General features: G+C 43.0%; 1 protein-coding gene across 1 annotated transcript in view; it reads right to left on the bottom strand.

Moving 5' to 3' along the window:
• PRTG (protogenin) overlaps positions 1 to 18,365 on the bottom strand; it is an 86,406-nt gene extending 68,041 nt beyond the window's left edge. The window contains 2 exon segments of the mRNA XM_050903282.1: positions 16,949 to 17,251; positions 18,290 to 18,365. Of these exon segments, the coding sequence (XP_050759239.1) occupies positions 16,949 to 17,251; positions 18,290 to 18,365 (379 nt within the window).
• Between the last annotated feature and the right edge of the window lie 9,411 nt (positions 18,366 to 27,776).

Here is a 27,776-nt window from a genome sequence, read left to right as displayed (position 1 = left end):
ACAGACCAAGCCTCACTGTATTTTCTTCTAAATTATGCACTTGTACTTCCGTCAGCAGAAGTATAACAGCTTGGCCTGAAGCCAATCAAAAATCCCTCATAATGCGTTCAATAAGCCAAATCAAAACAATACATGGCTTATGAGAGTGGGATAAAGAAACTTGAAGGTCATATTTCATCTGCTGCAGCTCATCATGTTCATCAAACGGAGGCAGAAGGTTAACTGGCGGGATCTGCTCTTTAATGCCTGTTATTTCCAGTGGAAGGAGCTAAGCAACAATGTTCTTTTCTCAGTACTTCATGAAGAGAATCAGCAAAAAAATCCTAACGCTAAGGGAGCACAGCCCAGCTGAAGGGAAGATGAACAGAAGAGCCTGCCAACACAGCTCCCTAGTGCAACTCAAAGTTGGGTTTTGGACGCATTAATTATAAAACTGAAAACATGATTCAAGTTTCATAAAGCATGGAAACACCTTCCTCTTGTCTGAAAAAAAGAGGTTCTAAACCAGCAGACAAATGGACAGATAGCACTCTTGCGCATTTGGAAAATGCTGGGTTTGTACAACAAACTTTTGTTCATCAGGTGAAAACAGGGACTGGATAGAAAATACTAGGTTCTACCCCCAGCTTTACAGCTGCCTGTGTTGTCTGTAGGAAAGTAATTTATTAGTTTGATCCTGTAGAATTTATTCTCCTCTTAGTCTTCTCCACATCTAAAACAGAGGTAACAAACTAATCTTTTACTTACTCTAGGCTTTTCTGGATTGCTTAACACCATATATGAGATAGTAGGAGCATTAATATTCATATATCATACACATTAAAATGAAGAGTGAGATTAATAGAAATTAATATTCTTAACCCTCTGTCATATCAACTAATCACAAAAATCCATGGATTTGTTGGCAAAAAAATGGTGGGGTGGACGAATCATAGAAAGGAGGGGGGGGAACAACAAAAAAAAAACACAAAACAAAACAGCCCTATTGCACTGATGGAATTGAAACGATCTGTCCCTCTTCATGAGCACCACACTGTGCTGATAAACTAAATCTCTCTTTGATTGAAGGCGGAATTAAAACAGAGCAATGCAGGAACTCTTCTGACCCAAAAGTAATCCACTCAATCATATAATGCATCCCCTTCCTTTTAGTAAAATGAATAGCCCTCCATAGAACCTTTTTTTCCTTGACAAGTCCTTGACAGAAGAATGTGAATCTGGACAGTTAAATGAATCAATCACCAGCTGCTAGTCTAGGGCCAAGATGGTGAGCCGAGGGGCCTGCCAGAGTTCACTGACCACTGGTCAAAGCAGGACAAAGGCTTCGCCTCTATGAATAGCCTGCTTCTGGGATCCAAAGGTCACTTAGCTGCCTTGGAAACGGTCCCCTTTGGTTATTTAAAGTTCTCAGGCTATTCTGCTGCAGATATTATTGTTTCAGGTGGTCACCATCTTTCCTCTTCACAAGTTCGTAAAAGGCCAGGCAACCATTATTTAGGTAAACGTAAGACAATGGCAAACATGGCAGCAACTAAATAATGAGGAAAGGAACAATTAAAATAAGTACAAATAATGCTTTGCATTTCCTCATAATTCCAGCTTCTGAACATGCCTGTGAAAAACATCCTCAGAGAAAGAAGGTCCCGGCACCCAAAGAGCCAGATCCCTGACAGGATCCAGGTGCCTACCTTGCACTGGAGGTGTGAAGTGTTTAATACTTCACTGCCTTTGAGATTCTTTACATAAACATGTCAGGAAAAAGAACAAAAAAAGAGTATCAGGGCTTTTCTCTAGTCTTGACTGCTGGGCTGTAGAAAGCTGCCCTGTGGCTCAAGGTAAGACATGTAGCCTAACAAGTAGGTGGTACTCTAGGCTATATGCTGGAGTAAATACTTGAGAAAAGAGACCAGATGAAGGAGGAGGTGAAACCCACAGGTGCTAACTCCTCCGCATCACTGGAGCCTGCAGTCCTCCCTGGCACCTACCCAATACCATGCACCACAAAAAAGCTCTTCTCCCGTACACCAACAATAAACCCCATTTCCTCAGTGAGGTCACAGAGAGAGTAAAGGTTGCACTGACAAACACCAGGCAGTGTACAGGTGAGCACTAACCTAAGCCCTGTCCACACACAAGCTTAAACTGTAGTCAAAAGTATAAATTAAATATGGGTTTTGTTAGTAGTGTGCTAAAATGGTTTCCTAAATCAGATTACACGCTGATAAACAATACTACCAAGAGGTTTGTAAATGTTGCTGCAGACCTCTACAGTATCTTCACCGGTCAGTAAACCTTTACATATAAGAAAAAATTATCTGAGGATTATTATTATCAAGTTAAAGCTATTGCTAAATACATGCTTAGACATCAGCCCACGTTTTGGTTGAATCAAAAAGTTCTGATAAACTTATTTAACTTGTCTCAGAAGTTGTCACAGTGCCCTCTGTTACAAGTCTTTTTTTCTGACACCCTGCCTATATAAAACTCTAATACTTTCAAGCATATTTATTTCTTTTTTTTGCTGCATTACATACATCATTAGATAAATGAAGCTAACCCCTAAACTTTCCCACTCACACAGCATGTAGTACATCTGCTCTTATGTGTGTGTATACCCACACACATGAGATGAAGATTTCCAAACTGAAATGCTCAGAAGTTAGGAAACTGAAGAAATGAAGCTGCTTATGTAACTGATTTGCTCTGTTTATGTACATGCTTTAGGAAACAATCCAACTGCACAATCACACTTCCCCCACTATTCACAGCACCAAATGAATGGTGCTCACATAATGAGCATCTATTCAATATTTTGTTTTCTCTTCTCTGTTCAGTGTGTGGCCTCATTCCTTATTTATTACACTCTATTAAGCACTGCGTTATTAACTTCCCTATGGCCTTTTCTGCAGGGCTCTGCACTACAGTTCTTCACAAACGTTAATGCATCTTTCACAACACCTCAAGATGACGTTCTATTATTATTTTAATTTTACTGTTAGGTATGGACAAAAGTTGGATGGTAGCCCAAAATATTCACTAAATTTAGGTGTCCAAGATAAGACACTGATCCTTCACAGCACTCCATGTGTTGCAACCACAGCTCCCCCAACTTGTTGCAGCTCCAGCTGATCAAACCTCAGAACCTCATATCAAACACCAAGAGCATAAGAAACACGTAATCACAGACTTCCATGAAAAGTAGCGACAAGCTGACTTGTGTCACATATTGTAGAAGCTTCTGGCTGAAGCAGTGATGCAATTTAAATCCTCCAAAGCTCCCGTGACTGGGAGGTTATTCTTTGTCTTTCTAAAGTTCCCAAGGAAAGTCCAGGACCCCTGGGTCCACATTCCATGTCCTGAAAGATCAGCTGCTCCAATGGGCACACTCTCTTGAGTCAGTCTTTGCCAGCCCCTTGGTCCTCTCCTACTCCCAACTTGCACCCATGGCAATCTCCAAACCAAGCCAACCCCAGGCCTCACTCCACAAGCTTTTCCTTAGTACTAGCTGCTTCCCACCAATGCGTTTCTCTTACCCTTCCTGACCTCTAGACACGAGACCGCTCACACCTCCACCTCACCCACTTCCCCTCCCAAACTTCCTCTCCAGGTAATTAGACCATTGTTTTCACTTACTTCAGCTTTCGATGCCAGCTAGTTTCTCCAGGCAGCATTAGATCACACTTTAGCTCCTCATTAATTCAGAACAGGAAAAAAAGGCAAGTCCACAGCTGCCTAGGACTGCTTAGAGGGAAAGCCCAGCTCAGTGTTCACAAGCAACATGCTCAGCACGAACAGCATCTTCTGTGTCTCTAGCTAGTCAAGCTGAGTAAGTCTGTGCTGAACACGTGCAAAAAAAAGTGTGATATTTTTCCTCAGAACTTACAGGACAACCAAATTTGCAAATACATTCATAGCAACAGCAAAAGCTACTTCCAGACACAAAAACCACTTCCCCAACAAATTCCATGTCTCTGTTCCCTAAGGAGACATTCCTATGCTATCCTAGTGAAAAACAAAAATACAGAAAAAGCAGTTTCATCTTAGATTTGTTCTAGGGAACAGGATAAACAGTCCTGCAGAAGTATACTGTATAAAAAAAAAGTAAAATTAAAAGCAAAGAGATGGATATTGACATGACAAATTTCTATCCAAAAGGTTAACATGTCAGAAACTTAGCAACTACAGTTCTGCAATATAAATATTTGGTAAACTTAACAGCAGAGTGCCAGCAGCCCCCTTAGAATAAGATCATCATTTTCACAAAACAATAGAGCAGAAGAAAAGTCTCCCACTGGTATTTTTTGCAAGAGTCATGATTAAAAGTATCAACAGGCTTCATCTCTACTATGCAAAAATAAAGTTTGGCAGCCAATTCTCTTTCTTGGAATGGGTGATGGAAAGACTTTTTACGTCTTCTCAGAAAATCATGGGGGTTTTTTCCCATTGATACAACTCTAGGCTCTGCTATTCCTTCAGAAACAGTCCTGCTAGGACGACTACAGCCAGGCCCTGTTAACAATTCAAACCTATTTCACCTTACCTAGCACAACCATTTTGATGATTTTAAACTAAAATAACACCTGAGTGAAGTTACCTTCACACTGCTGTTTCTTGAGATGGTCAGACCTAATCTACCATTTAGTAGCTGCTAAAAAGTGAAGACAAACTCTTCCCACATAGTCCCAAATCCCCACTACTCTTGTCTGCTTACCTCCAGCCAGCTCTAGCAGTTGTCAGATAACACAGAAAGCCAGTTCAAATCATCACAGCTAACTGCATTAGTTAGATAACTATCTATCTAGCTTAAAAAAAAAAAAAAAAAAAAAAGGTGTTTTCTCTGCCAGGTTATCAATCACATGAGCACCACAGACTGCACAAGGGATATGGCATTAACTGCATCCTATTCTACATTTCCAAAATTTCAGAACTAGTGTCAGCCACTTTATGTTTAAAGCATGATTTATTGTTCTCTTTTTGCAAACTAGTGGACTGATTAAACTTCTTTATATTCCATTGCGGTTACTTTTTTAATAGCTTCATGTTTATGTCATCAGTGGACTTTCATATCTAGTACGCACCAAAAATCCCACAGGCTACTACTAATGAAGGGCATTAAAGCAAATGTCAACATTATAAATGTTCATCTAAACACAAAGCACAGATTTTGAATGTGCTTCATTCTCTCAGTAGGATCTACTTCCAGTATCACCTCTGGTGCACAAAGTGTAATACGCCTTTGACACAGCTCTAAAAGGAAAGAAATACTGTTTCTAAACTGAAGTGTAATTAAAATTCATGAGAAATGTTTATTATATTCTTAAAATTGACCATTTTCAATAAAACCTCTGCCCATAAAAGAGCCTTATATACACCATGTATCTCATAATGATACCTATTAGCAGATTAGGTATGTCGCCTTTTGTGCAGACATAGTTTCCTGCAGTTATTTTATGATAGATAGTATAAGGGTTTTTTTAGTGTGCATATTTTTTATTATTCTTGTTTATTTATCTTAAATAAAGTCACGCAAAAACAGTAATTATATTGGGGGGAAGGGGGGAATAAAGCACTGTGTGGATTTCAGGGATTCACCATCTGAAAGCTTTTATTCTTCCACAGTGAAGGAAAGTTATGACCTTTGACATGTGGCCGTGGTGCCAAAGAAACTGCTCATAAATGTGTGTCAGTAAAGAAGCAGAAATCAATAAATTCATTTAATCCAGTGAACTATTATGTAGTGAGACACAATATATTTTAAAGAGCCAACTGCTCTACTCTTTCTCTCAAAAGACAAAAATTTTATGTAATGGATTTTTGGATATTCAATTTTTGGAAGGTTTTACAATCTGAACATTATCTTTGACCCATTAATAAATATTTTAGTCAGTTATGCCACAATTTGTTAGTACATTCATTCCTGTTTGAAAGATCCCTGATACAGTTGGATTCAGGTAGCACAATAGGAACACTAGCAGGTGGGCAGATATCCTATTAACAACCTCTACCATTATTAGAGATAGCTATCCACAGGAATCAAACACAGGCAGGTGTTAAAAGTGCATTTTTTTTTCCACACTGGGTGCTCAAGAGCAGAACGAATAAGATATTGTTCATCATTCCAAACACAGTAATTTTAAAAGACCAAACGAAGCACTGCTCTACAACATATGTTATAAAGGCTTTCAACAAAGCATTTGGTCACCTACCATACATTTTATGAGAATCAGCAATAAGCAACATCAGGTAAAGATGATGACCATTAAAAACAAGTACTAAATGCCATGTGCAGGGAATGTCACAAAACATCCATTGATGCTACCAAGAATCCCATAATTAATTTCTTGTACACTGTATCAATGCTTATCTCTTCTAGTGTTTAGTATATCCCAGAATTCCAAACACTAGAAAACATAATTATTGCTAGAAATAAAGTTCACGCCCTTGAAAGGAAGGAAAAAAAAATAAATAAAAATTACTAACTGAAATAAACAAAAAAATTCTACTAATGAGAAACAAAAAACAAAACCAAAAAATCCCCATACTCAATTTGTCTCCACTTCTTAAATAAATGAAATACTAATTTTAAGAGCATAGGCTAATGCATCTGCATACAAACTCACATGTACCTGTACCACGAGCCACTGTGCACAGAGCACTGTGGATTTGTATTATGATCATTTTTACAATAGTTTGGTCGTGTGATAAAATTGAGCTGCCTTCCTGGCACAGACTGGCTGAACTAATAAAAGCAGTATCCATTTTCAACCTCTATTGAAGATCAATGATAAATCTCCTTGCAAACTGTAGGCCACAGGGTTGTTTGCATAAATAAGCATTAAAAGCAAGATGAAAAAAGAGCTGGTCGTATGCTCACGCTTTTGGGGAGACAGTGGGGGAAGGAGGTTTCACCCTTGTAATTTGGGACACACTATGCACAAAGTTTCTTTCTCCTCAGGCAAAATGACACAGTCATGCCAGAACTCCCAGAGAATATTTCCAGTTAACATCAATTTGCCGGATGTCACAGACAAGTTTAATGAACAAAATGATAAATGTCTGTCAATGGCTTCATAAAGTCAACAAATTCTCGTTTCAAAGAACATACATAATGCACAGCTCTGCCTGAGGCACATGTTACAGTTCTTAGAGGTTTACTAGAGATCTTGATGTGGACAGTGAATTTAACAATTTACAGTAGTTAATTTGCTAAGTTACCTAAACAATTATTAGTATGTTGAAAATTGTACAAGCAGGAGTAAGCAAAAAAAATTATTTAAAACTCTCCTGCATGTTCAAAGACCTTAAGATAAATTTTAAAGTTTCTTTGAAAAGATAATGGCTTATTTGATAACTTCCAGTTGTAACAAGTTGTAAAACAAAAAACAATACTGTGTAACACTGAGCTGTTTTTATTGTACGTTGTAATAGCTATCAAAACAGCTTTTTCTTAATCATAATTATTATCTGATTTTGAAGTGACAGCCAGACCACTTGAGACAAGATACTACACTTCTGTCAAATCATTTTTACCTCATCTAAATTTGGGGTCAAAACTGACCTCAGAGTATCTTATGACACTTCCCTCCTCTGCCACAGCTGTGAAAATAAGCTCCACTGGAAAACAGTACCTCCTCCCAGTCATCAGACAGGAATAAGAAAGGAGGGGTCACCAGAAGCAGTTTTGCAAATCCAAAACAATGGTATAGCATACATGTGACAATTTATAAAGAGAAAAAGGAAAAAACCCAACTGACTACATGCAGCAAAACCAGCCTGCACCTGACATGAGAATGAGAAAAGAGTGGGAACATGGGAGAGGACACAAATGATACGAAAATTTTGAATATTAGAACAGATCAGCAAATAAATGAAAAGCTTTTCTATTTGATACTTTTTCCTCTCCTTTTAAGGTGTACAGGAAGTGAGTGTCTCTCAATACAGCTTAAAAGAACTGGCAATCCCACTTTGTAAATAGGCTAATAGATGACTTTCATGATTTTAGTGGGAGAAGAGAAGGCTGACCATTGCTACTTCACATGAGAATCTCATGCTGCAAAGGCTGACGAGATATAGAAGAGTAAGTTATTTTTCTAATCCTATTTTAACTTGTTTTGTCTTTAATCTGAAATGGCTCAAAGGAGAGAAAAAAAAAAAATTGAAACTCAAAACCCTCTTGACTGGAAGATTCAGAAAGATCTTTGGTGCAATGCAAGATTTTAAAAGTGAGTTGTGTATCTATCAGTGTGTCCAAAGATGAGCTAGTACTCATGTGGTAAAATTACACTGATCAATTAAAAATCCAACATTTTTTCTACTTTTATAATCCTATACATTTGCCAGTGGTACCATTAAGACATGAAAGTTTTGCATGAGAAATTCTGATCTACTGAAATGAGAACAAACAACGTAATCAATCAATATGAACAGGATTATTATCTGAAGACGCTAAAAATCAAATCTGAAGATACAGAGTTGCTTCTGTTCACACAATCCCCTCCAGTTTCCAACATTCATGCATCACTATACACAAGATATACATCACAAGCTGTAAAGACTTAGTTTAACTGCCCTCTAGCTATGTATTAAAAGAACACCAGATGACATGTTTAATGCTTGTAATAACTTTTACGTACCCCTTAACCCTGGTCAATCAGGTGATTATTTCTTTCAAAACTGTCTCTCATACGCAAATCATTTCAAACTGGAACTACTACACCTCAGAGCTAAAGAGCAAATTTCCATTACACATACTTCTAAGACAAGGTAAATCATTGCTATTATTAAATTCAAAATCATAATTTTAGCATGTTCTGAGGCTAGAGGACTAGAACAAGGTAAGTTTTGCTTCTTTGCCATCAACATACCACTCAGTGTAGCCTGTAGCTAGAGACAAACTCTTTTCTCCTTTCTAAAAGACTGTATTCATCCCATCTAAAGCTGTGATTCAGAAAAGCCTGCCAATTTCGGACAGAACTGTAAACTTGCGCAGAATGGACAGGTTTCTAGAAGGAGCTGGGATAGAGTACATCACATGTTCTGCAAGCCTCGCAAGCCTCCACGCCCATGACTGCAGGAAACTCTACTTAATGAGGTTTCTACCTGTTTTCTAGTTTTACAACAGAAGTTCTTGTCTGTTCTCAATTTTGCTAGAAATCAGGGCACTTTGCAATCAGTGCATTTCCATTTATTTCATATTCCAGAAGTCATTCCTTTCCTCAAAACTTTGCCTACATGCAGAAACAACTTTGTAAGATCATTTTCAAATAATTTATAGGAATAAGTGTGTATTCTTACTACTTCAGTCAGAAGAGGAAATCAGTTTATACAGGCATAAACCCAAGAACCACGATTACAAAAGATTAAATAACTGCACTCCTTGCTGACTTTCTCCCTCCCCAGTAGCTAAGTCCCCAGGAACCCTTCCAGAGATGGTGAAGTAGTATCTTGGTACATTGCAACTTTTGCGTCAAATTAATGATTGTATTCTGATAATAGCTTTGGATATAAAGCTTGTTGTCAGCATTCCTATGTCTTTTATAACGTGCATTTTCAATATTTCATTTCTCACATTGCATTCTACAGCTCTGACATCCAGTAATTGAGAAGGTACTCACTGAATACTATCACAATTGCTGCAATGAAGTGTTCGGGCTAGAAGCAAACATAACTTCCTCAAGCTTAACTACTGAAAAATTTACAGTTTTCCCATCAGCCAAACTCAGGCAATACCCTGATCACAGCAGGAGTTTTAAAAGCTGTTTAGTGTAACAGTGGCACAGAAAGACTGGGTAACCATGAAATCTTTACCCCGTAATATACAACGATTGCACATTCTGTCATTTTTAGGTTATGATAATAAGAATCTAAGTGAACATCATGAGCACGCAGCAGACCTATGTGCATCTGGGGGGAATGATACCTGGATCCTTTTCCCCTAAGCTGCAGATGCACTGATGTGTCAGAAACCTCCTACCAGAAGCCCAACAGAGATGGGCAATTGAGAAACAAGCACTTTGGAACAGGGCCTTGAGATGATAACTGTATTATCCAGATGCCACTTAGTTTATTTTGCCTTCGTGAGCGTTCATGTTGTTAAAAACAAAAAAAATTCCACTCACTTAAGGAGATCAAATTCAATTTCATTGGAAAAAAAACTAACCAGAATTACTGTTGAGAGTTATGAAACAAAGTAAAAGCAGTAAAGAAAATCTGTCTAGTAATGCTTATTTACATTTTCCTCTAGTATATTAGGAAGGCCATCTCCCTCCAAAACTTTTACATACAGAAAAAACAACACAGAAGAGGAGGTTACAATAATTTCATAAAGTCACAGACAAACCCTCTACACTCCAGTGGTTTTACAACCATCTCCTTCCTATGTCTGCTGTTTTATCTCCATCTATTGAAAAAGTAACAATTTCATCCATACAAACAAAAAATGTTTCCACTATAGATGTAGGTTTTGGAAGGTTGCCAGATGGATTTCTAAGTCACAACACAGATCATCTAGTGTGATTTTTTTTCACCGCTAACTCAGTTGTTGAGACAATCAGTTTTAAAATGTAGATGCCGCTTAAAAGCTACACAGAGGTTGACCCTAGTAACTAATGTTGACCATACAACCCACACTTACTCAACAAAATGTGGAGACTTGACATTGTTGATTACTTTTTCACTTAGGTGGTGATTACCAGTTATAAAGACTGGAAGTAATCAATCCCAATTTAACAGCTGGGCCTATTGATGAAACAAAAAAAACAATGCAAAACTAAACAAAAGATTATGTCCACAATTTTGGAGATAAGATGTGGAAAAATATGAAATCCTGAGGAAAACACACAAAAACTAAGCACAAATTTGTCCAACAATGGAAATGACCGTATTTCTGTAGGAAAATGCTTAGTAACTTTTAAATTCTTCCTCCAAGATTGTCTTTTGTCATTGTCTTAAATTGTTCTGCACACCATCAATAGCCACAGCTGTTAAATTGTGAAGACGTGACAACAAGTCTCTAGGCAAACAACTGCTCAGAGTGAGATCCTTTTCTTTAGGATAATCAGAGCTGGCTGACAAAAGGAGGCCTTACTGAATGCCCTTTCAACAATTTCTACACCAAGAAATGCAGAGAGAGAGAGGGAGGGGGAAGAGAGGGAGCCGGGGGGGGGGGAGCACCATGCTGCAAGAACAGAACAGCATCCTTTGCTGCCATACATTGCTTTGCAAGTAGAAAAAAAATCTCAATAGTTTAGTGCACATATCACACGTAGAACTTGCACCAGGTAAGAAATGAGTGCCTCTAGTCACAGCTCTGAACAACTTCTAGCATGGTACCATGTTTTCCTTCAACATTTCTCATGTAGGTGAAGGTTTTATTAGCTACAGAATACACTGCCAATAAGACTGAGCATTCCTTTAAAAAAGAAGCTGGTAAAAACTTTATACATTATAAAGTTACGGTGATAAAAACTAGTAAAAACCGTAACAGCTTTGGCCTTACTAGCTAGGAAGAAAAGCAAGGGCATGAAATGCCTCAGTTTGGCATTATGCTTGATACAAATTTGAAACTGAGGTGTTGAGGAAACCCATAAAAAGCTCACTTCTCTAGTAACGTGGTAGTGGAAACAAACACTGTTGATGTGCACTAAGTAAAGTTTTATACATTTTTTTGTCCTGGCAACAATATAAAAGCCCATCCCTTAGTCTGTGGAAGAGCTCTTACAAGTGCAGACCAGTCATTGCTGAAAGAATAGGGAATGCCCTAGTGCCAAAAAGAGAAAAAACCACACCTAGTGGTTATGTCTTAAAAGGGTGTTGACAATTTCTTCTGTAAAGGTGTTGTAGAAGTTGAGGTCAAAAGAGGTCTCGGGGAGTTCTAGAGGAAAATCCTACAAGAAGAAGAGTTAAGAAGGAAAATATTTCTCAGTTTTCTTATTTCTTCAGTGTATCTCAGTTAAAGAACAAAAATCTTACTGCTCTTCTTTACCATTATCAACTGACATTGCCGACTGAGACATTAAATGTCCTCCTCCTGCCTTAAATACAGGAATCTAAATGCACTAAGGATCAGCCATGTGCACTCTCAGCTTAGAAATGGATTCTCCTCTCAGGACATTCAAATCAACTAATCAAAGCAACAGCAATAAGGCAGCACTTGTAAAAACCTAAAACAAGAGCTTCCTTAAACGGTAACCACACCAGTTCTACAGCATTAAGACCTGGCTATCTCTTTTAATGCAAGACCATTGTCTACAACTGCCATTTGCCATTTCACTTCCACCTCAGTCAAAAAACACTTCTGCCCCCTAACCCCATCCTTCCATCTCAGAATTTGTTCCTCTCTCCATTACTATTTAAAATAAACATACCTTTGAGCTCTATATGCATTTGGACCTGAAATGACAGATTCCATACAAAATGAAAACTATATTGTTAGACCACAGCTATTAATCCCTTCAGTTAAGGCAAGATACTAAAATTAATTTTAAAAAAAATTAGTAGCAGAAGAGCAAAATTTTTGCCTACACACATGTTCCATAAAGGCCGTAGTTTGATGAACATTTATTTTTGTGACAGTCTAAGTTTCAGTAGCCTTCCTCTGTCCCCACTGAGCCTTCTCACTTCCACATCATTCCTCTCAGTTATGCCAGTGCAATCACTGTGAGTGGCTCTGTGACAAACCGCATCAGGGAACTCATTTGGGTTAAACACCATCTTTTGTTTTAATTCTATTATTTTAACCCAGATCAGTTCCCTGTTCCATTAGCCATACATGCAGCTGTGCCCACACAAGGAAGGGCACAATGCAAAAGTGGGAACAAACAGCTGGAACTGCTAAGAAAACATAATTGTCACAGTACAGAATAAGGCTCAGCTGGATGCATTCTTAAGTGCAAATATTTAAAAGCAGAGCAAAAGATGTTATTAGAATATCAAAACATAAATATTGCTAATTATTGGCACGACAGTGGACCAGAAGTCACATCACTGCCACAGCAGGTAAGCAAAATTACAAACTCTCCACAAAGTATATCCTGCTACATGTAAAAGGCCCAGCGTTTCACAAACTGCAGTGCAGCGTGCACACGCAGTTTCCCTCCAGGAGCATGCTCCCAGAAACCTTCCGCTTGCATAAACTTTCAGTCTTGTGAAATGTAGAAACCTGTACACGAAGAATTGGGCTTATGTTTTCTGTAATTCACAAACGTTAAAATCAATTCAGCCAAGTTACAAGAGGAGAAAGGTTATCTAGGAATGCTCCTACCCAGCTGTATATAGCCCATCCAACCATCTTAAGACTTCAATTTCCACTTTTTCTGAAAAGGAAATAAACAATGAGCATCCTGTCCAATCACTGCCCAAAGCCCATGTTACTAGCTTCAGAACATGATCCACCTTCTCCATTTTTTCTTAATACTATCTTATTGGAAGTCTAGCTTTATTTTTAGACAGAATATTAGTTAACTGTGGTTAAATAGTCGTAATTTAAAAATGCAGGAATACAAAAAAATCTCAGCTTGTTTATTTTTGGCTGATTCAAAGTTGTACCAGAAGTGCTTAGACTTTCTCCACTGTCTACATTCCTTTTATATTCTGTTAAAAGAGACCTCTCTTAGTAGCAGTGGCAGCAGTAAGTTGAATTTTGAGTAAGTCATACTCTTCACTATTAGCATTTTACCCCCACATGCTGCCTCACAAAGAACCACACAGGAACCTCCTCCTCTCCCCCCCATGTCAATTAGCCTGCTTTGGAAGCAACTACAAGCATGTACTGAAACTAATATTTATTTTTACCTAAGCAATACCTCAGCCCCACAGTTTCCTTTAAAAGAGTAGGGGGATCTCACCGAAAAAAAGCCCTAAATTAGTCAAATTCTTTTGTGCATGGATGAACAACAGGAAAGCAAAGCCTTGGGGCCTCTGGGGAGGAACCCTGTCCCTGCAGACCTACTCTGATGTGCTGGAGAGATAAGGCTCCATAGTGACACTTAAGGAAAGGCCTGCTCACATTTGAATTTCTGCATTCCTCAAGAACAATTCATGGCAATCACTAACTTTGCAGAGGAGCTACATGAAAGCTTTGGCCAATGAATGAGGGTCATCTGCTCTTTATCACAAGGGTAAACCTCATCCTGGCCAGTTTCTAACCTTTTAACCTTGTGAATTCTTAATTTGCACATGAATAATGGAATTCTTGCCAAGAGTGCAACCTACAGCTTCCAGTTCCTAACTTTAGAAACCAAGACCTGATCTCCTTGTGTGTTCAAATCTTAAACTCTTGGACAGATTAAAGTTTTTGATTTCCAAATGCAACACTAAACATCACAATTCTGAAGCAAAAGATAAGCTTACTGGCAAAAGCTCTGACCAGGCAAAGTAAAAGAACATCCTCGCACCCTGCTGCTACCAGTGACTGAAGAGAGCATTTGCTTTTTTCCTCCAAAGAAAGAATGCCCATTTAATGCCTATTCTCCACCTGTTTAATACGTATAGTTCCTTCTGTACCCTGACCACAAGGTAATTTGCCTTCGCAGCAACCGACAACTGCTTCTAAACAAAATTATAAGCCTACAAAATCCCCCACAAGACTTTAATTTATTTCACTTAAAACGTCTGCAAAGTTCAATCAACTCATGATAGCAAGCAGAAACACTGTAAAAATGAGATATAAAACTAATTTTGCACGTGTTTTATGGGCTTCTAAGTATAACGATACAAATTACTGCCTTATTTCACAGCTTTACAGTAAAGATGACATTCTGAAACCGGTCAGATTGGAATATGACTAAAAAGAAGAGACTGCTACATAGGATAACTTCATATTTGGCCACTAGTTAACGACTTAATCGCTAAGTCAACAACACCTATTGTGATCATTATGGATCCACTATCTCTTCCAGTTTTCTCCAACAGCCATAGGAAACTTTTCAAGTATTCAAAGAAGAAAAAGAAACCTTTTGTCACAGTCTTACGGGGGGGTGGGGGGGCTGCAAAACAAGAGTCTCACTCCACAGCATGCAATCTATTGGTTCACAACTCTTCCTTGGTGAAAACCTTTCATTATCAAAAAAACCAAAACAAAATTAAACCATCTTTCTGGTGAAATAATGCGCTTCCGAGAAACAAACATTTGTAAAAGTTCAGTACTGTCTGAATAAAACCAGATACTACAAGTGTATTACTACGCTGTACTACTATAGCGCTCTGTACTGTTCCAGAAGTTCTCTTATATTAAGCACAGAGCTCATCCTGCAATGTCTCAGATTTAAAATGGCCCTGAATTTTCCACAGTCCTACACACAGAATCCATCAGCCACTGCTTTGCTTTATATTTAACAACAACAAAAATTCCTGTCCTCTTAAGAAAGGTTTTCTTCAGTCTGTTTATTAATGGTGCTAACACTCTGAAACCTAATGATGTGAATTTAAATGTCAACAATATTAATACTTCATTTTTCATCATTTTATCAAAAGTATCCAAGAACTGCTTGATCTATTAATCCTGTATGCGAGTAAGATGCCATGATACAAAGTAATAAGTAGCCAAGTTTTTGAAATGGAGAGTTCACAGATCAGCCTCTTACAGCACGTGAAACACTCATCACTTACTTGGAGCCACCTGCTTCCAGGCTGGTTTTCAACTGCCCAATGCTCTGGCTCACTGAACAAGGTATTTCACACCTTCCTGGGGTATCTTACGGACAGTTTTTATAATCAGTTCAGAAGCACACAGAAAAAACTAACAAATGTTAACATTCAGACATTTTTTAATGTAAGCTAATGTACTAACTGTATTAACTAGTTTCAGATTGCATTTGGTAAAACTTACAATTTACAACTAATGTCAAGTTTCCATAGAGGTATCAGCACCACAGTTTTGTGCAACTTGCTACTAAAACAGGGTTGAAGAGGTCAAAGGAAGCCTTTTCCTATTAGATTAAGTTCCTCAGTTAAGTCCTATTATAGAGGGAACATTAGAAGACTACATAAAGTGTGTACTCTCTGTTACACTTTCTTTGAAATGACTCCATGTACTTTTGGAAAGCAAAAAAAAGATAGCGTTGTAGAAGCAGCCTACTGGCAAAGCTCTGCACTGGCATGGAAAAAGGCGTGGCATTCAGTTCCTAACACACATCTCTTGCTCAATACATTTAAAGATGCTAGGAAAGCAGAGGGCAACACACACTCAGGGTCAGACTGTTAAAGCCATAAAGGCACTTACACACAACTATTTGCTTCACCATTCATCCAGTAGTAGAGAGTCACCCTAGAAACATGACTCTCACTTCCTCGTGGAATCACGTAACAGACCCTCACGGTTGGTTCCAGAGGACCCTGAAGCAGTTCCAAAAGAAACAGCACCCACATCTGCTTGGCTGGACACACGTGTCAGAAATGCAAGGGCTTGGTAATATAGCCCTCACGGTTGCCCAAAAAAACCTTTCCCCTCTTTCCTCTCACAAAGACAGCCATCTCTATTATCGTTCTGCCCTGCCCCAAGATGAAACAACACAACATCAAGCTATTGAACAAGGAATAATAATTTTTTAATCAGATTTGTAGATAACCCTTGTAAGACTGCCTGAACAGCACTTGAGAAATAAGACCCAGGACTTTTGTAGCAGGTTGTCAGCACAGCTCTGCATCACCACCTGCTCTGGAGACCAGTGACCCACATGAGCCACCCACACAAGGCACTACTGTCCAAGAGGTCTCACAGGTGGCTGTGCTGCTTCTGCCACATCAGGGACTCGAAAAGGGGCCACCACAAGTTTTGCTCATAATCTTTAAACATTTAAAAAGAAACAAAGGTTCTGCAGAATTGAATTCTCTTTGCTTTCAATATTTGTCTTTTCAGGTACACAATCAAAATGATAGGTTGTTGTGTGCTGTTCAGGGAATTGCTGTCACAAACTCAGGAGCAGGCTAATAAACGAGAGCTGGAACTTACTTGCTAGTGTGAGGTGGCTTTTTTGACTGAGAATGGCCCCATATTTGTTCAGAGCTAAGCACTGGTAAAATCCTTCATCAGACAGCTCTCCTTTCTTTCCTTCCACCTCACTGATATATAACGAGCCATTGGATAAAGTGTAGATCCGTTCATTTTCAGATACTTTGCCTCCATTTTTCAGCCATGTAATAGTTATAGGAGCTTCACCACGGGCCTGGCAGTCTAAAACCACCGGATCCTTCCTTGAGACAGTAACATCCTGAGGCTCTTTCACAAAAAACAGTTCACTAAAGCACCATATTCCTAAGAGAGAGAAAAAAAGATTTTGCCTGTAAGTATAGACATGCAAGTTACCAAGCGCACTTGCGAGCTGTGAGTCATCTTGCTGAACCCACAGCACGAGGTAAAACTATCGTTATTACAGGCTCCAAGGTCTCCGAGTCCCCCAAACTCAGAAAACCCTGGGAAAGCTGTGGTACTGACTTCAAGTGGAGTAAAGCCATCAGGCTTTAAAACACCCAGACGTTTGCCTCCTCGTTTTCAAACGCATTGTGTCAAGGAGCTAGAGAACCAGAGCCTTAAACGCCCGCGCAGCCATAACCACGGCTCAGCACGGGAGGCGCTGGGTGTCGAGGTGAGCATCGGTGACCCCCGCGGGGCCGGCCGGGCGGCGGGCACGGGGAGGCTCCCCGCTGCCGCCGCCCACCCCGCAGCGGCGGGGGCTGCCACACAGGTGCGACCATTACTGCTGCCGGGGCAGCGCCGCCCAGGGAGCCGGGGCGCCCGAGCCGCTCGCTAATTTTACAAGCCTGCCAAAGGAGCCGGAGCGGGGCGAGTCGTAAAAGGCTAATTTTACAAGAAATCGTTAGCGAAACCCTCTCGCCGGCGAGCGGAGAGGCGGCAAACCGCCCGGCGCCCCTCGCGGCCCCGGGCGCCCCTCACAGCCCGCCCCGGGGGAGCCTCCTGCCCCCGCTACCCGGCCCCTCAGAGCCCACCCCCCACCCCAGCTCGCGAGGACCCGAGCGCGTGGCTAATTAACGGTCGCTCATCGCCTAACGTGGCGGTGGGGAAGTCACCCGCCGCGCGCGCCCAGGAGCGAGAACCCGCGGCCCGCTCGCGCCCCCTGCCGGCGGGGCGGGGCGCCCGGGAGCCCCTCAGCGCCGCCCGCCCCGTCGCGGCGCGGCGCGAACAAAGCGCGGGGCCGGGGCCGGGGCCGGTTCCTGTTCCCGCTCCGGCCCGTGCCGTCCCGCCGATGCCGAATAAATAAAACCACGTGCGGCGCAGCGGGGCCGGGGCGCGGGCGGACAATGGGCCTTTGGGGCGCGGGGCGGGAGGACTCACCTGGCAGCGGGAGCAGCAGCGCCCGCAGCAGCGCCCGGCGGCGGAGCGGCGCCATTTAGCGGGAGGCGGCTGGCATGCCCCGCCGGCCGCCGCGAGAGAGACCGGTCAGCGGGCGAGGGGAGGAGACAGGGGACGGACGGAGCGGCCCCGGCGCGCCCGTCCCGGCCCTACTCTCCGCATCTCGTCTCCATTGGCCTTTGGGGAGGAGAGGGGCGAGGGGCAGGGCCGGGCGGGGGGCGGAGGAGGGAGGGACGCCGCTGGACGGGGCGGGCCGCGGCGGACAATACCCCGGGGAGGGGAGGGGGGCGGCAGGACCCGCCGGCCCCGCGCACGAGGGGCGACCGAGTCCGGCGCCATCTGGGCCGAGCACAGCCGGGGGGGCCGACCGCCGCCCGGGTGAGCGCCGGCGCTGCCCCGTAGACGCGGCCTCTCCCGGACGGCGGCGTCTCGGACAGCGCCGCGACCCGACGGCAGCTCCCCGCCGGCCCAGCGGGAGAGCCGCGAGCCGGCCGGGCTCTGCCGGCTCCGGTATTTCGCGGGCAGGGGCTGAGCCCCTCCGGCCAGGGCAGGAGCTGCCGGCCGTGCCTTGCCCCAGGGCGCAGGGGTCCCCTGGGACACCACAGACTGCAGCGCTCTCCTCGCGGGCATGGCGAGCATCTGCAAAACGCGCACTTAGCCAAACCCGGCTCTACCAAAGGTCTGTGCCAAAACTAGAGATGCCCACCCGGGGCATCCAGCCGGTGGAGCCCCATGCAGTGGCCCCTGCAGTGCCCGGTGCAGGTGCAGTGGTGTCCAGGGTTGGCAGAGCACCCCCACACCCAGGTGAAACTGGCTTTCCCACACATGCGGAGTAGTTTTTGAATGTGAGGATGGGAACTGATCAGAATTGGAGTGCCATTTTGTCAATGGTTCTCACTGACCCCTTCATACAGCACCGATAAAACCACTTCCAGATGGCCGTGCGGGGCAGTGCGCTGCTGCTGACGATGAGCCAGCTGCCCTTTACTTGTCTCCATCAGAAAGCAGCCTGTAAGTTTACATCTGCCTCGAGCCCAAAACGTAGCTTGCCACAATGCAACCTGAACTACAAACATATGGCTTGAAAATCATGCTATCAACACCCTATGGACGATTTGTACCGCAGATACCATCAAATCAAATGCTGCCGCTATCATTTAAGCTTTCAGCTTCACCCGTGATTTTACTCTATGCTTGCAGCCAGTGATTTCTAAGCTCTTTTTTGTCTGCTCAGAGTTCTAGTTTGTAAAGTTACGATGTAGGAAGGCATCTTCTTACTCAGCAGATTTGCCCCCTGTTTGCATTCATTGTCAGAGCTGCTGACTTCAGTGACAGGCAAGTTGTTACTGCTTTTTGTTCCTGCCAGCACTGCAAAGCTCACAGAGCTGGGAGCTGGCAGCCAAACTTGGCCCCTTCTGCTGCATCATCACCAGGACTAGGCTACAGTGACTCCTCTCAAAGTGTCAATGACTCCTCTCAAAGCCTTCGGGAGAAAATCAGAGCTATCTAAACATGATGTAAGCCATAGTTTGACCTATATCACCTTCCTTACTTGTCAAAAATACACAAGCAGAAGAATTCAGCTTGCTCTGATCTTAGCATGGGTTTTCAAGAAAGATAATGAGGGAAGATTTGCTTTACATGCAAATCAGTTACCCAAAAGGCATCCAGGCAGTTTCACAGTCACTTTGCAGAGCAGAACTGCACATGCACTGCTTTGGTGTCCAAATAGGAGCAAATACAGCAACAGGATCTTGACCCAGTATTTTTGAATTTTCCTCAGTGTTTTACTTTATCCAGTCACAAAAGTGTGAACTATGAAAAAAAGCATCACTTACAAGCAATTTTGTTTATACTATTTTTCAATATTAACAATTAAACGTTCATTCTTTCCTGCGGCAAACTCACGACTTTCATCTGCAGCTCATGCTCGGACTGTATTTTCTCCTGTTAAACTCTGGTTGATCAGAGTGACCTGAATTTGAGATTTCCTAGATGACCTCAGCACGTCTAGAAGACAAACACACCAACAGAGAATGCATTACCCAGTAACATTTCTATGCCATGTGCTTTGGTCAGTTGGTGGAGAGGCTGAAACTCCCTGGTTAGATGCAATGTTATTTCCCTGCAGCCCTTTGCTCTGCACGGCAGGGCGCTGCTTCCCGCAGGCACGAGCGCGTGGCTGTGTTATACTGCCCAGCACTGGGCACTATCCCACCCATCCCAGGAAGGACACCTCCTTGCCCGATTCACCAGCCCTTTTTGAAGCAGGAGTTGGTCCTAGTGGACCAGGAGACAAAAAAAGCCAACGGAGAGAGAGCAAGTTGTAGTCCTACTTGTGGTCTGGTTTCCATTAGCCGTGTCATCTGTGCTCACTGCTGTATTCTGCTGTGGCGAGGAAACGGCTTTACCGTCTCCCTGGACTACGCTGTGCCAGCAGGAGGTTTTGTCTCATGAGATCAAATGTAATATTTGTCTTAAATGGCTTAACAAAGAAAAGTGCTTCCCACTGGAGCACTCCTTGTACCTGGGTCTGGGCAGCTGCGAACACCAATATTTCCATTTCCATGTTTCTGTTGAGCAAAACAAATAATAAATTCCTTACTAGAATTAAGCAGTTCTATAACTAGATGAGCATAAACTCTCCCTCCTTAATTTGTCAGAAGTCATTATTTTAACACATTTTCCAGTAATTAATTGGATTAGAGATAGTGCAGACTTGCGATAACATATCTAAATTCATACTTCACTGCAAGCTGATAAACCCACTGAACTACAGTTTAAAGGCACTACCAGCCATAACTTTGTCAAATACACCATGTTGGTAAATACGGAGCCAATAAACACAATTATCTACTCGGCTAACCGTCTCACAGAAGCATTATCTTGAGAAAGCCAGAATGGCAGTCCAGGATGAGTACAAGATATTGCCAGCCAACATAAACAAAGCTATGCCTACTTTGCTGCAGGGCAGCAATTTTTCTTCTGTCACCAACACAGACTTTTTCGCTTGACTCTATCTGTATTTTTGGCGGATGTGGGAAACTATGCAAACCTCCCCAGTTTTTGTGGTTCTCTTCAGACCCATATAAACCCTTTTCTACACTTTCTCTTAGATTTTGGGGTCTGAAAACAAGCTGCACACATCTTTCAAAGAAATAATAACTTCTAATACTTCAGCAGTCAGCTCCTCAACGCCTTAAAACCCAAGTCAGTAGTAAGAGCTCTCTTTGAAGTGCTACCAACAGCTGCAATAACAGCATACTGTCCAGGTTGCTGTCTGTAAATAACCTGATTTACCTTATATGCTGCATTTCATCCTCAGCCCTGGCAAGCCCAGTTTATATGTTTCCTGAAAAGAAAGATTTTAAAAATGAGATTGATGTGAACAGATCTAGCTCAGGGCTTTGCTCCACTGCTCTTCTGCATGTGGGTGAGGGCAGCTGTCAATCCATCCAGGACTGCTAAACTGGGCTGGGGCCATAAAATCCAGAATTTTGGTCCCATTATGAACCAGCAAGGAGAGAGAGACACTTTCCAAAGGTGAATGAAGTCTCATGACCATAGTGTTCATACACTTTGTCTGACATGTTACCAGTATCTCTAGAAAGGGAACTAACAGGCAGGACTCTTCCCTGGGATGGAATGTAGCAGCCTCAGGAAAAGGAAAGAAGCTAAAAATTCACCTGTAACTGGAGCTTCCCAACGTGAACTCTGTATTTATGAGATCTCTGCAGCCACAAGCCCAGGTGGAGAATGCAATTTCTTGCCAGGTTACAATAAGATTTTTCAGGTGTTAGACCATTTACATTTCTTTCAGCTTAAACCAGAAATAGTTCAGTTTCGTCTGTGGTCAGTTTTGCACCAAGCATTTGAGCTCTACCTGAGAAAAGAATAGCATCACATTAGCTCTCTCATCCCTGTGGTCTGGGAAAAGCCATCACAGCAGCACGGATGGTGTTCGGCATGGCCACAAACTGCCCGAGCTGGGTGCCCACATGCTGCTACATCCCGCCTGACCTAACAAGCTCAGAGATGGGAAAGTGGCTTTGCCCACATGATCCATTCCCCTGGTTTGGCTTCGCACAGCTCTGCTCTAACACCGTAACGTCGTGGGACAGAAAAGGATAGGGATGAGCACCCATGGGTGGGAAACAGGAGAGGTGGGGAGAGAGCTGCTTACAGCAGTTTAAGTGTCCCCATTGCCCCATGTGCAATCACAACACTGTCCTCAATTACCTGCAGCCTGTAAGAGGTGGTAGTAGGGTCCTGAAGCCCAGACCTGTTTTCAAACCAACATATCACCATCATCCTGGTCCCCTCACTGCTCCCAGCCCCACAGGCTCAACCCTTCCCTGCTACCACTGCCAGGTCCCAGCTCATCCTTCGGCTCTGCCAGCAGGTCACTGCAGGAGCTGCTGGGTGTCACTGCTGGCATGAGGAAAGCTGTAGCTACAGGCACCCAGGGCGGAGGAGAGGGTACAATCACCACGGGCAGCGTAGCACAGCTGCGGCAGTATTGGAGCTGCGGTCATTTTTCAGGGCAGGCTGAGCGCAGTGGTAATTGCCAGAGCCCTGTTAACTGCAGGGGAATTACAGCAATTTGCACCGGCTCAGCCCTGCCTTCAGCCGGTGGAGTCCTCAAAACCCAGCTAACAGGCTGCCACGACACTGCACTCCTGGCAGGGTGTCATTAACCCTTCTTCTCAGGGAAGCCCCTTTTTTCTTTACAGTTCTTTCTCTGAGTGTTTTTGATCTGGTCTCACTGCAGGCATGTTTAGACACTTTCTTGTTTCTCATGCCAAACTCCTGACCCAATTACAACTGTATTCACAGATTTACAATATGTTAAGCTAACTCTATTAAGACCCACCAAAAATGTTTACTTTCAGCACATTTGGTCACTTAGTGGATTCTTGCTTCATTTTGAACCTGTGTACAGTTACCATCTCCGTTGCCTTCTCAAAGGAGATTCACTCCTTCCATGAACAGATGGGCAAACACACCTTGGGCTGAGCCCTTGGGATGCTAATGAACTTTCTCTCCAGGGAGCCTTCCTGTACAGGAAAAGCACACCTCCTTGACAAGGGGATTTTAACACAGATCTCGTCTGGTTATAAACCAACAAACACCAAAGTGGAAGGAGTACAATTATTTGCCACACTAGCATTTTTTTTTTTCTTCCCTTCCAGCCACCTTCCACAATAGTGCTCCACTGGCCCAAATCGGTGGGTACACCTTGGCCAGGTTGTTTCACAGTGCCGTGGAGGCAGCCTCCAGACATTTACCCCCACCCCTGAAGGCCTGTCACACCAGCAGGAAGAGGGACCCTGCCATGAATTTCAGCAGGAGAAAGAGGACACCCCAACATCCTCCCCTGCTGCTGGAGGTAACCGCAGGCAGCTTGGAGGAGTAACCTCACAGGGATCTGGCAAAGTGCATTTCCTTGCTGTCCCATGCCCGTTCGCTGCCACTGGAAGGTGTGAAAAATACCTAAGCATTTTTGGTCAGTCACTCTGCTGTTTGCTAGAAGCAAGCCATCAGGTCTTCTTGGTACTTTTAACAAACCGCACAGCTACAGCTACAGAAAGAGAGTACACACCTGAGGGCATACCTGATCCCAGATGCACTCTTCCTCTTACACACAGCGTAGAGCTCTTATGGTGTGGAGTTTGGGTTTACCGCAGCTCCATGCTCTCTCCTCTGGCCATCATGCCACAGCTGATGCTCCTTTGCCTGGAGTGAGCTCCTCCAGACACATAACCTGCCAGAAAACTCTTCCTTTTTTCAGTAGAGCTTGTTTTCTCCTGGTTTATCTCCCTAACCTGGCTCTTTATGGTGTAAAATGAATGGTGAAACACCAAGGGTTGCAACATGCAGCTGAAGGTATGGCAATAGCATGGGAGAGCGGCTGCCCTGACTCAGATCAGCCAAACCGCCATGAACGTTTCCCAGGCCAGCACTCCTGGGAGGTAAGCCCTCGGTGCTCGGCTGGCTTGGGACCAAAGTGACAGCAGACAGGCAGCCACAGCTGGAATCTGCACACCAAAACACATGGAATAACTTCATTAAGGGTTTATGCATATGTGGAAATCACAGCAAGGAGCAAGAATGGCCAGCAGGTGGAGAAGAGCTGCACCATAAACTGCGTTTGCAATGTATATGTTTTTAATTGGCTCAGTACAGTCCCCTCTCTCAACCCTTTCCCCAATAAGAAAACAAAACAAAATCCTGGAAATGCTGCAGTACTGTACTCTGATGTTATCTTCCATAAATCAAAGTGTTAATACACTGGGTCGATACAATAAGTATCAGACCAAGAATAACTGAACAGAAAGAAAATATCTCCTAGGTTACCACTTTCTATGTTTGAATCTACAAAGGAATCTCTCGAACCTTCCAGACAGAGGCAGCTTTTTGTTAGTGTCTTTCTTGCTTATCATGACAACCCGCTGTTCTGCAGCTATTTGTTTAGCAACAGGCATGAAATATGGTCTCCTTTCATCTCCCTATAAGTTACCTTCATTCTGCTGTTACAACAGGAAATAGGCAAATAATTTCTGTCTCTTTTCCTCTATATGTTTGCAGTCAGGAAACAATTACTAGAAATAAAATAAACAAAAAACAAGGCAAGTCAGAGGCTGACTAGCAGTTGGACATACTGCTGAATATATCATGCTACAGATACCTATTTATTTTTGCTGTGAAAGATTGCAGCCCTTTCCTTTGTCTTCGCGTTCTCAGCTTGTTAACAATGCAGTCTCTCCTCTTATCTACAATTTATCCCAAGGAACTATTAAAAAGAAGGATTGGAGGAGGCTTCCTGCTGCTCTTGTCCCATTTCATCTCAGAGAGACATAAGCAATTGCTGGTCAGGGAGAGGCCACTTGGCCAAAGCAGCCTGTGCCCCATAGGTTTATCTCCTCGCTGCCAGCCCAGCTCCCTCCAGCACGCTGCCTTGTCACGGGAGAGCGATCGCCTCTCAGGAGTGTGAAGATAAACAGATTTGAAGCCTTCAAGGCATGTTCCCAGCACCTCCTCCCCCTCACATGCACACAGGCTCGTCCTGCAAACGCCCCCGCACACAACACAGCTTTGGGGATGGATAACGAGATGTTTGAAGGGCCACGCAAAGCTGTGACTTACACCAGAATGGCTTTACCAAGAATTCGGGCTGAACCGCTAAAGGCAACACCCCGGTGTAAGGAGCAAGCCAAGGGGGGGCAAACTGAGGGGAGCCAAAAGCTGGGCAGCACAGGGGTGATTTCTTTTGATGCCAAAATTACTGCCTCCATCAGCTGCAGTCACTGAGATTTTATCTCAGCTGGGCTGCAGGAGTCACTTGGGAGCCCACAGGGATTTCTCATGTTTTAGAGGTTCTGGAAGAGCTGTCTGCCCGGTGCTAGACAGGAGCTGACGGCAGGAGGCATAGCTGGATCAGAGTGCCCTGCGCGGCCCAGGGGGCTGAGGGGAAACGGAGCAGCCCACCCCAATTCCTCTTTCCCCTGCATTGTTACTAATCTGGCTCAGGTCTCCATCTAGCCCCTGTCCAGGCACAGCAGGGCAGGAGGAGGAGACCAGAGGCTCTGCTGGAAGCACATCCACAGGCACCCTCAGTTTGTTTGATGCCATTCAGCGCTTTGCAACTTGCAGTGCCTATGTTGGGTTGGCATAAGAGCTTGCGTGGCCAAGTGAGGAATCAAGATCAGAGAACTGATCCTGATGGAAATAACTTGGGGGAGAAATAAAAGTATTTTTTTGCTGGAATCAAGTTCCTGGTTCAGTTTAGTATGTGGCATACACAGATGTGCCTGCATAGCACATCAGGAGAGCAACCAGCAGTTAAGGCTGCTGGTAGTATAACTTGGTTTCAGCTGTGCTGCTATCCAGTATCTAATCATTACCCCAGGATTATGTTTGTTAGATGCTAAATAACATTTTGCTGTCATTTATGTTCAGATACCTCTGAAAGGTCACAGTGGCCAAATGCTGGCACATGACAGAACTTGTATTGGGCAAATAATACACGTATAGAATACACACCATGTGCATGCCAAAATGCTCATCCTAAGTAACTAGGAAAAGAAAGTGTGTGTGGCAGGGAGGAAGTTTTATGACAAGTTAGTGAATTAAATTGGCCTAATGTGCTCAGTTGAGGACCAGGCCAGTGCAAGTCACTGAGTGGAAATCCCATCTGGAGCGGCTGGGGCCGCAGGGGCATCCCCTTCAGCATCAGCAAGCTGTTGCAGCGTTGAAAGCATGATGCCTCAGCCTAACTAGAGAAAAGAAAACCTTCAACATGCAGAGCGCAGTCCAGATCCTCCCCCGAGTATTAAAACTCCTACTGGCTTCAGGAGGGGCAGAGATGGACAAATGCCCCTTCCCAGGCATCCTGAGCAAGCTGCAGCCCCCTCCCTGTTAACATCTGCAGTGCGGGATACCCCAAGTCACATCCTGCAGCTCAGCTCCCTGCCACATCCCATCCCTGTTGCAGCTGCAGCCCAGTCTGCAGCCCCAGATCAACCGATTTAGCTGTTCAGTCTTCAAGTTAGATACAGTGTGATTAGGAATAAATTCTTTCCGCAGTGAGAGATCAGCTGATCCAGCCTGTTTGCACCTTAAAAGTCAATTAAATAGCTAGACTTTTGCCAGTACAAAGTATTTACGTGACTGAAATGTTGTTCGCTTTCCTAATTCAGGTTTATGTAAGCGTGCAAAAAATTTCAACTTCACCTCTTTTTTATCTTTAAAAAATTGTAGACGTTTATATAAGTGAAAATTTGATCTTAGAATGGTTTACAGTCAGACTTTGAATTCTCAGTGTGGAAACAGTAAAAATGAATTATTTTTTAAAAAGGCATAATTTTTAGCTACATATTAATAGAGCTCAACCATATTATTCTTGCCTTGGATGAAGCAGGACCTCTTATGTTTTGGTAGCTAACTTAATTACACTAAGAGAAGAGCAGTTGTAACGTTCTGATAAAGAACAGAGAATTATTTTTTACTAACCTGTGAAGTAATTATTCTGTGAGTCTTCAGCACAGGATATACATGATTGCTTAATACTTTTTGCACATGATGCCTATAATCATTGGACTGAGACGCAACATACGAATGAATAGCTTCTCAATTCCCTGGTTTTTGGTCCATTTCTGTAAGCCTACATAGAAAGGCAGGCATTTATTTAAAACTCTGCATTACAGCAAGCAATAGTGCATGAACAACTAATTAGGAATAAATCTATTAAGGACGGACAACTAATTGCTGGACAGCAATTCATAGAATGGGAGGACTCATAACTACACCAAATGCTTTCTGCACCTGAATTTATTATATAATGTATCATAACTAGAAAATAATGTGTTACAGCTATTCAAAATAAAGAAAATATATTCACAGAAACCACAGCTTCAGCTAGAGAGTAATTTCTAAGCTCTTCTATATAGCAACCACCCAGAAACTCTAC

This window comes from Gymnogyps californianus, chromosome 11 (assembly GCF_018139145.2).
Source record: "Gymnogyps californianus isolate 813 chromosome 11, ASM1813914v2, whole genome shotgun sequence".
Lineage (NCBI taxonomy): Eukaryota > Metazoa > Chordata > Aves > Accipitriformes > Cathartidae > Gymnogyps > Gymnogyps californianus.
The sequence above is the reverse complement of the archived record's forward strand: the minus strand, read 5'-3'. Positions and strand labels throughout refer to the sequence as shown.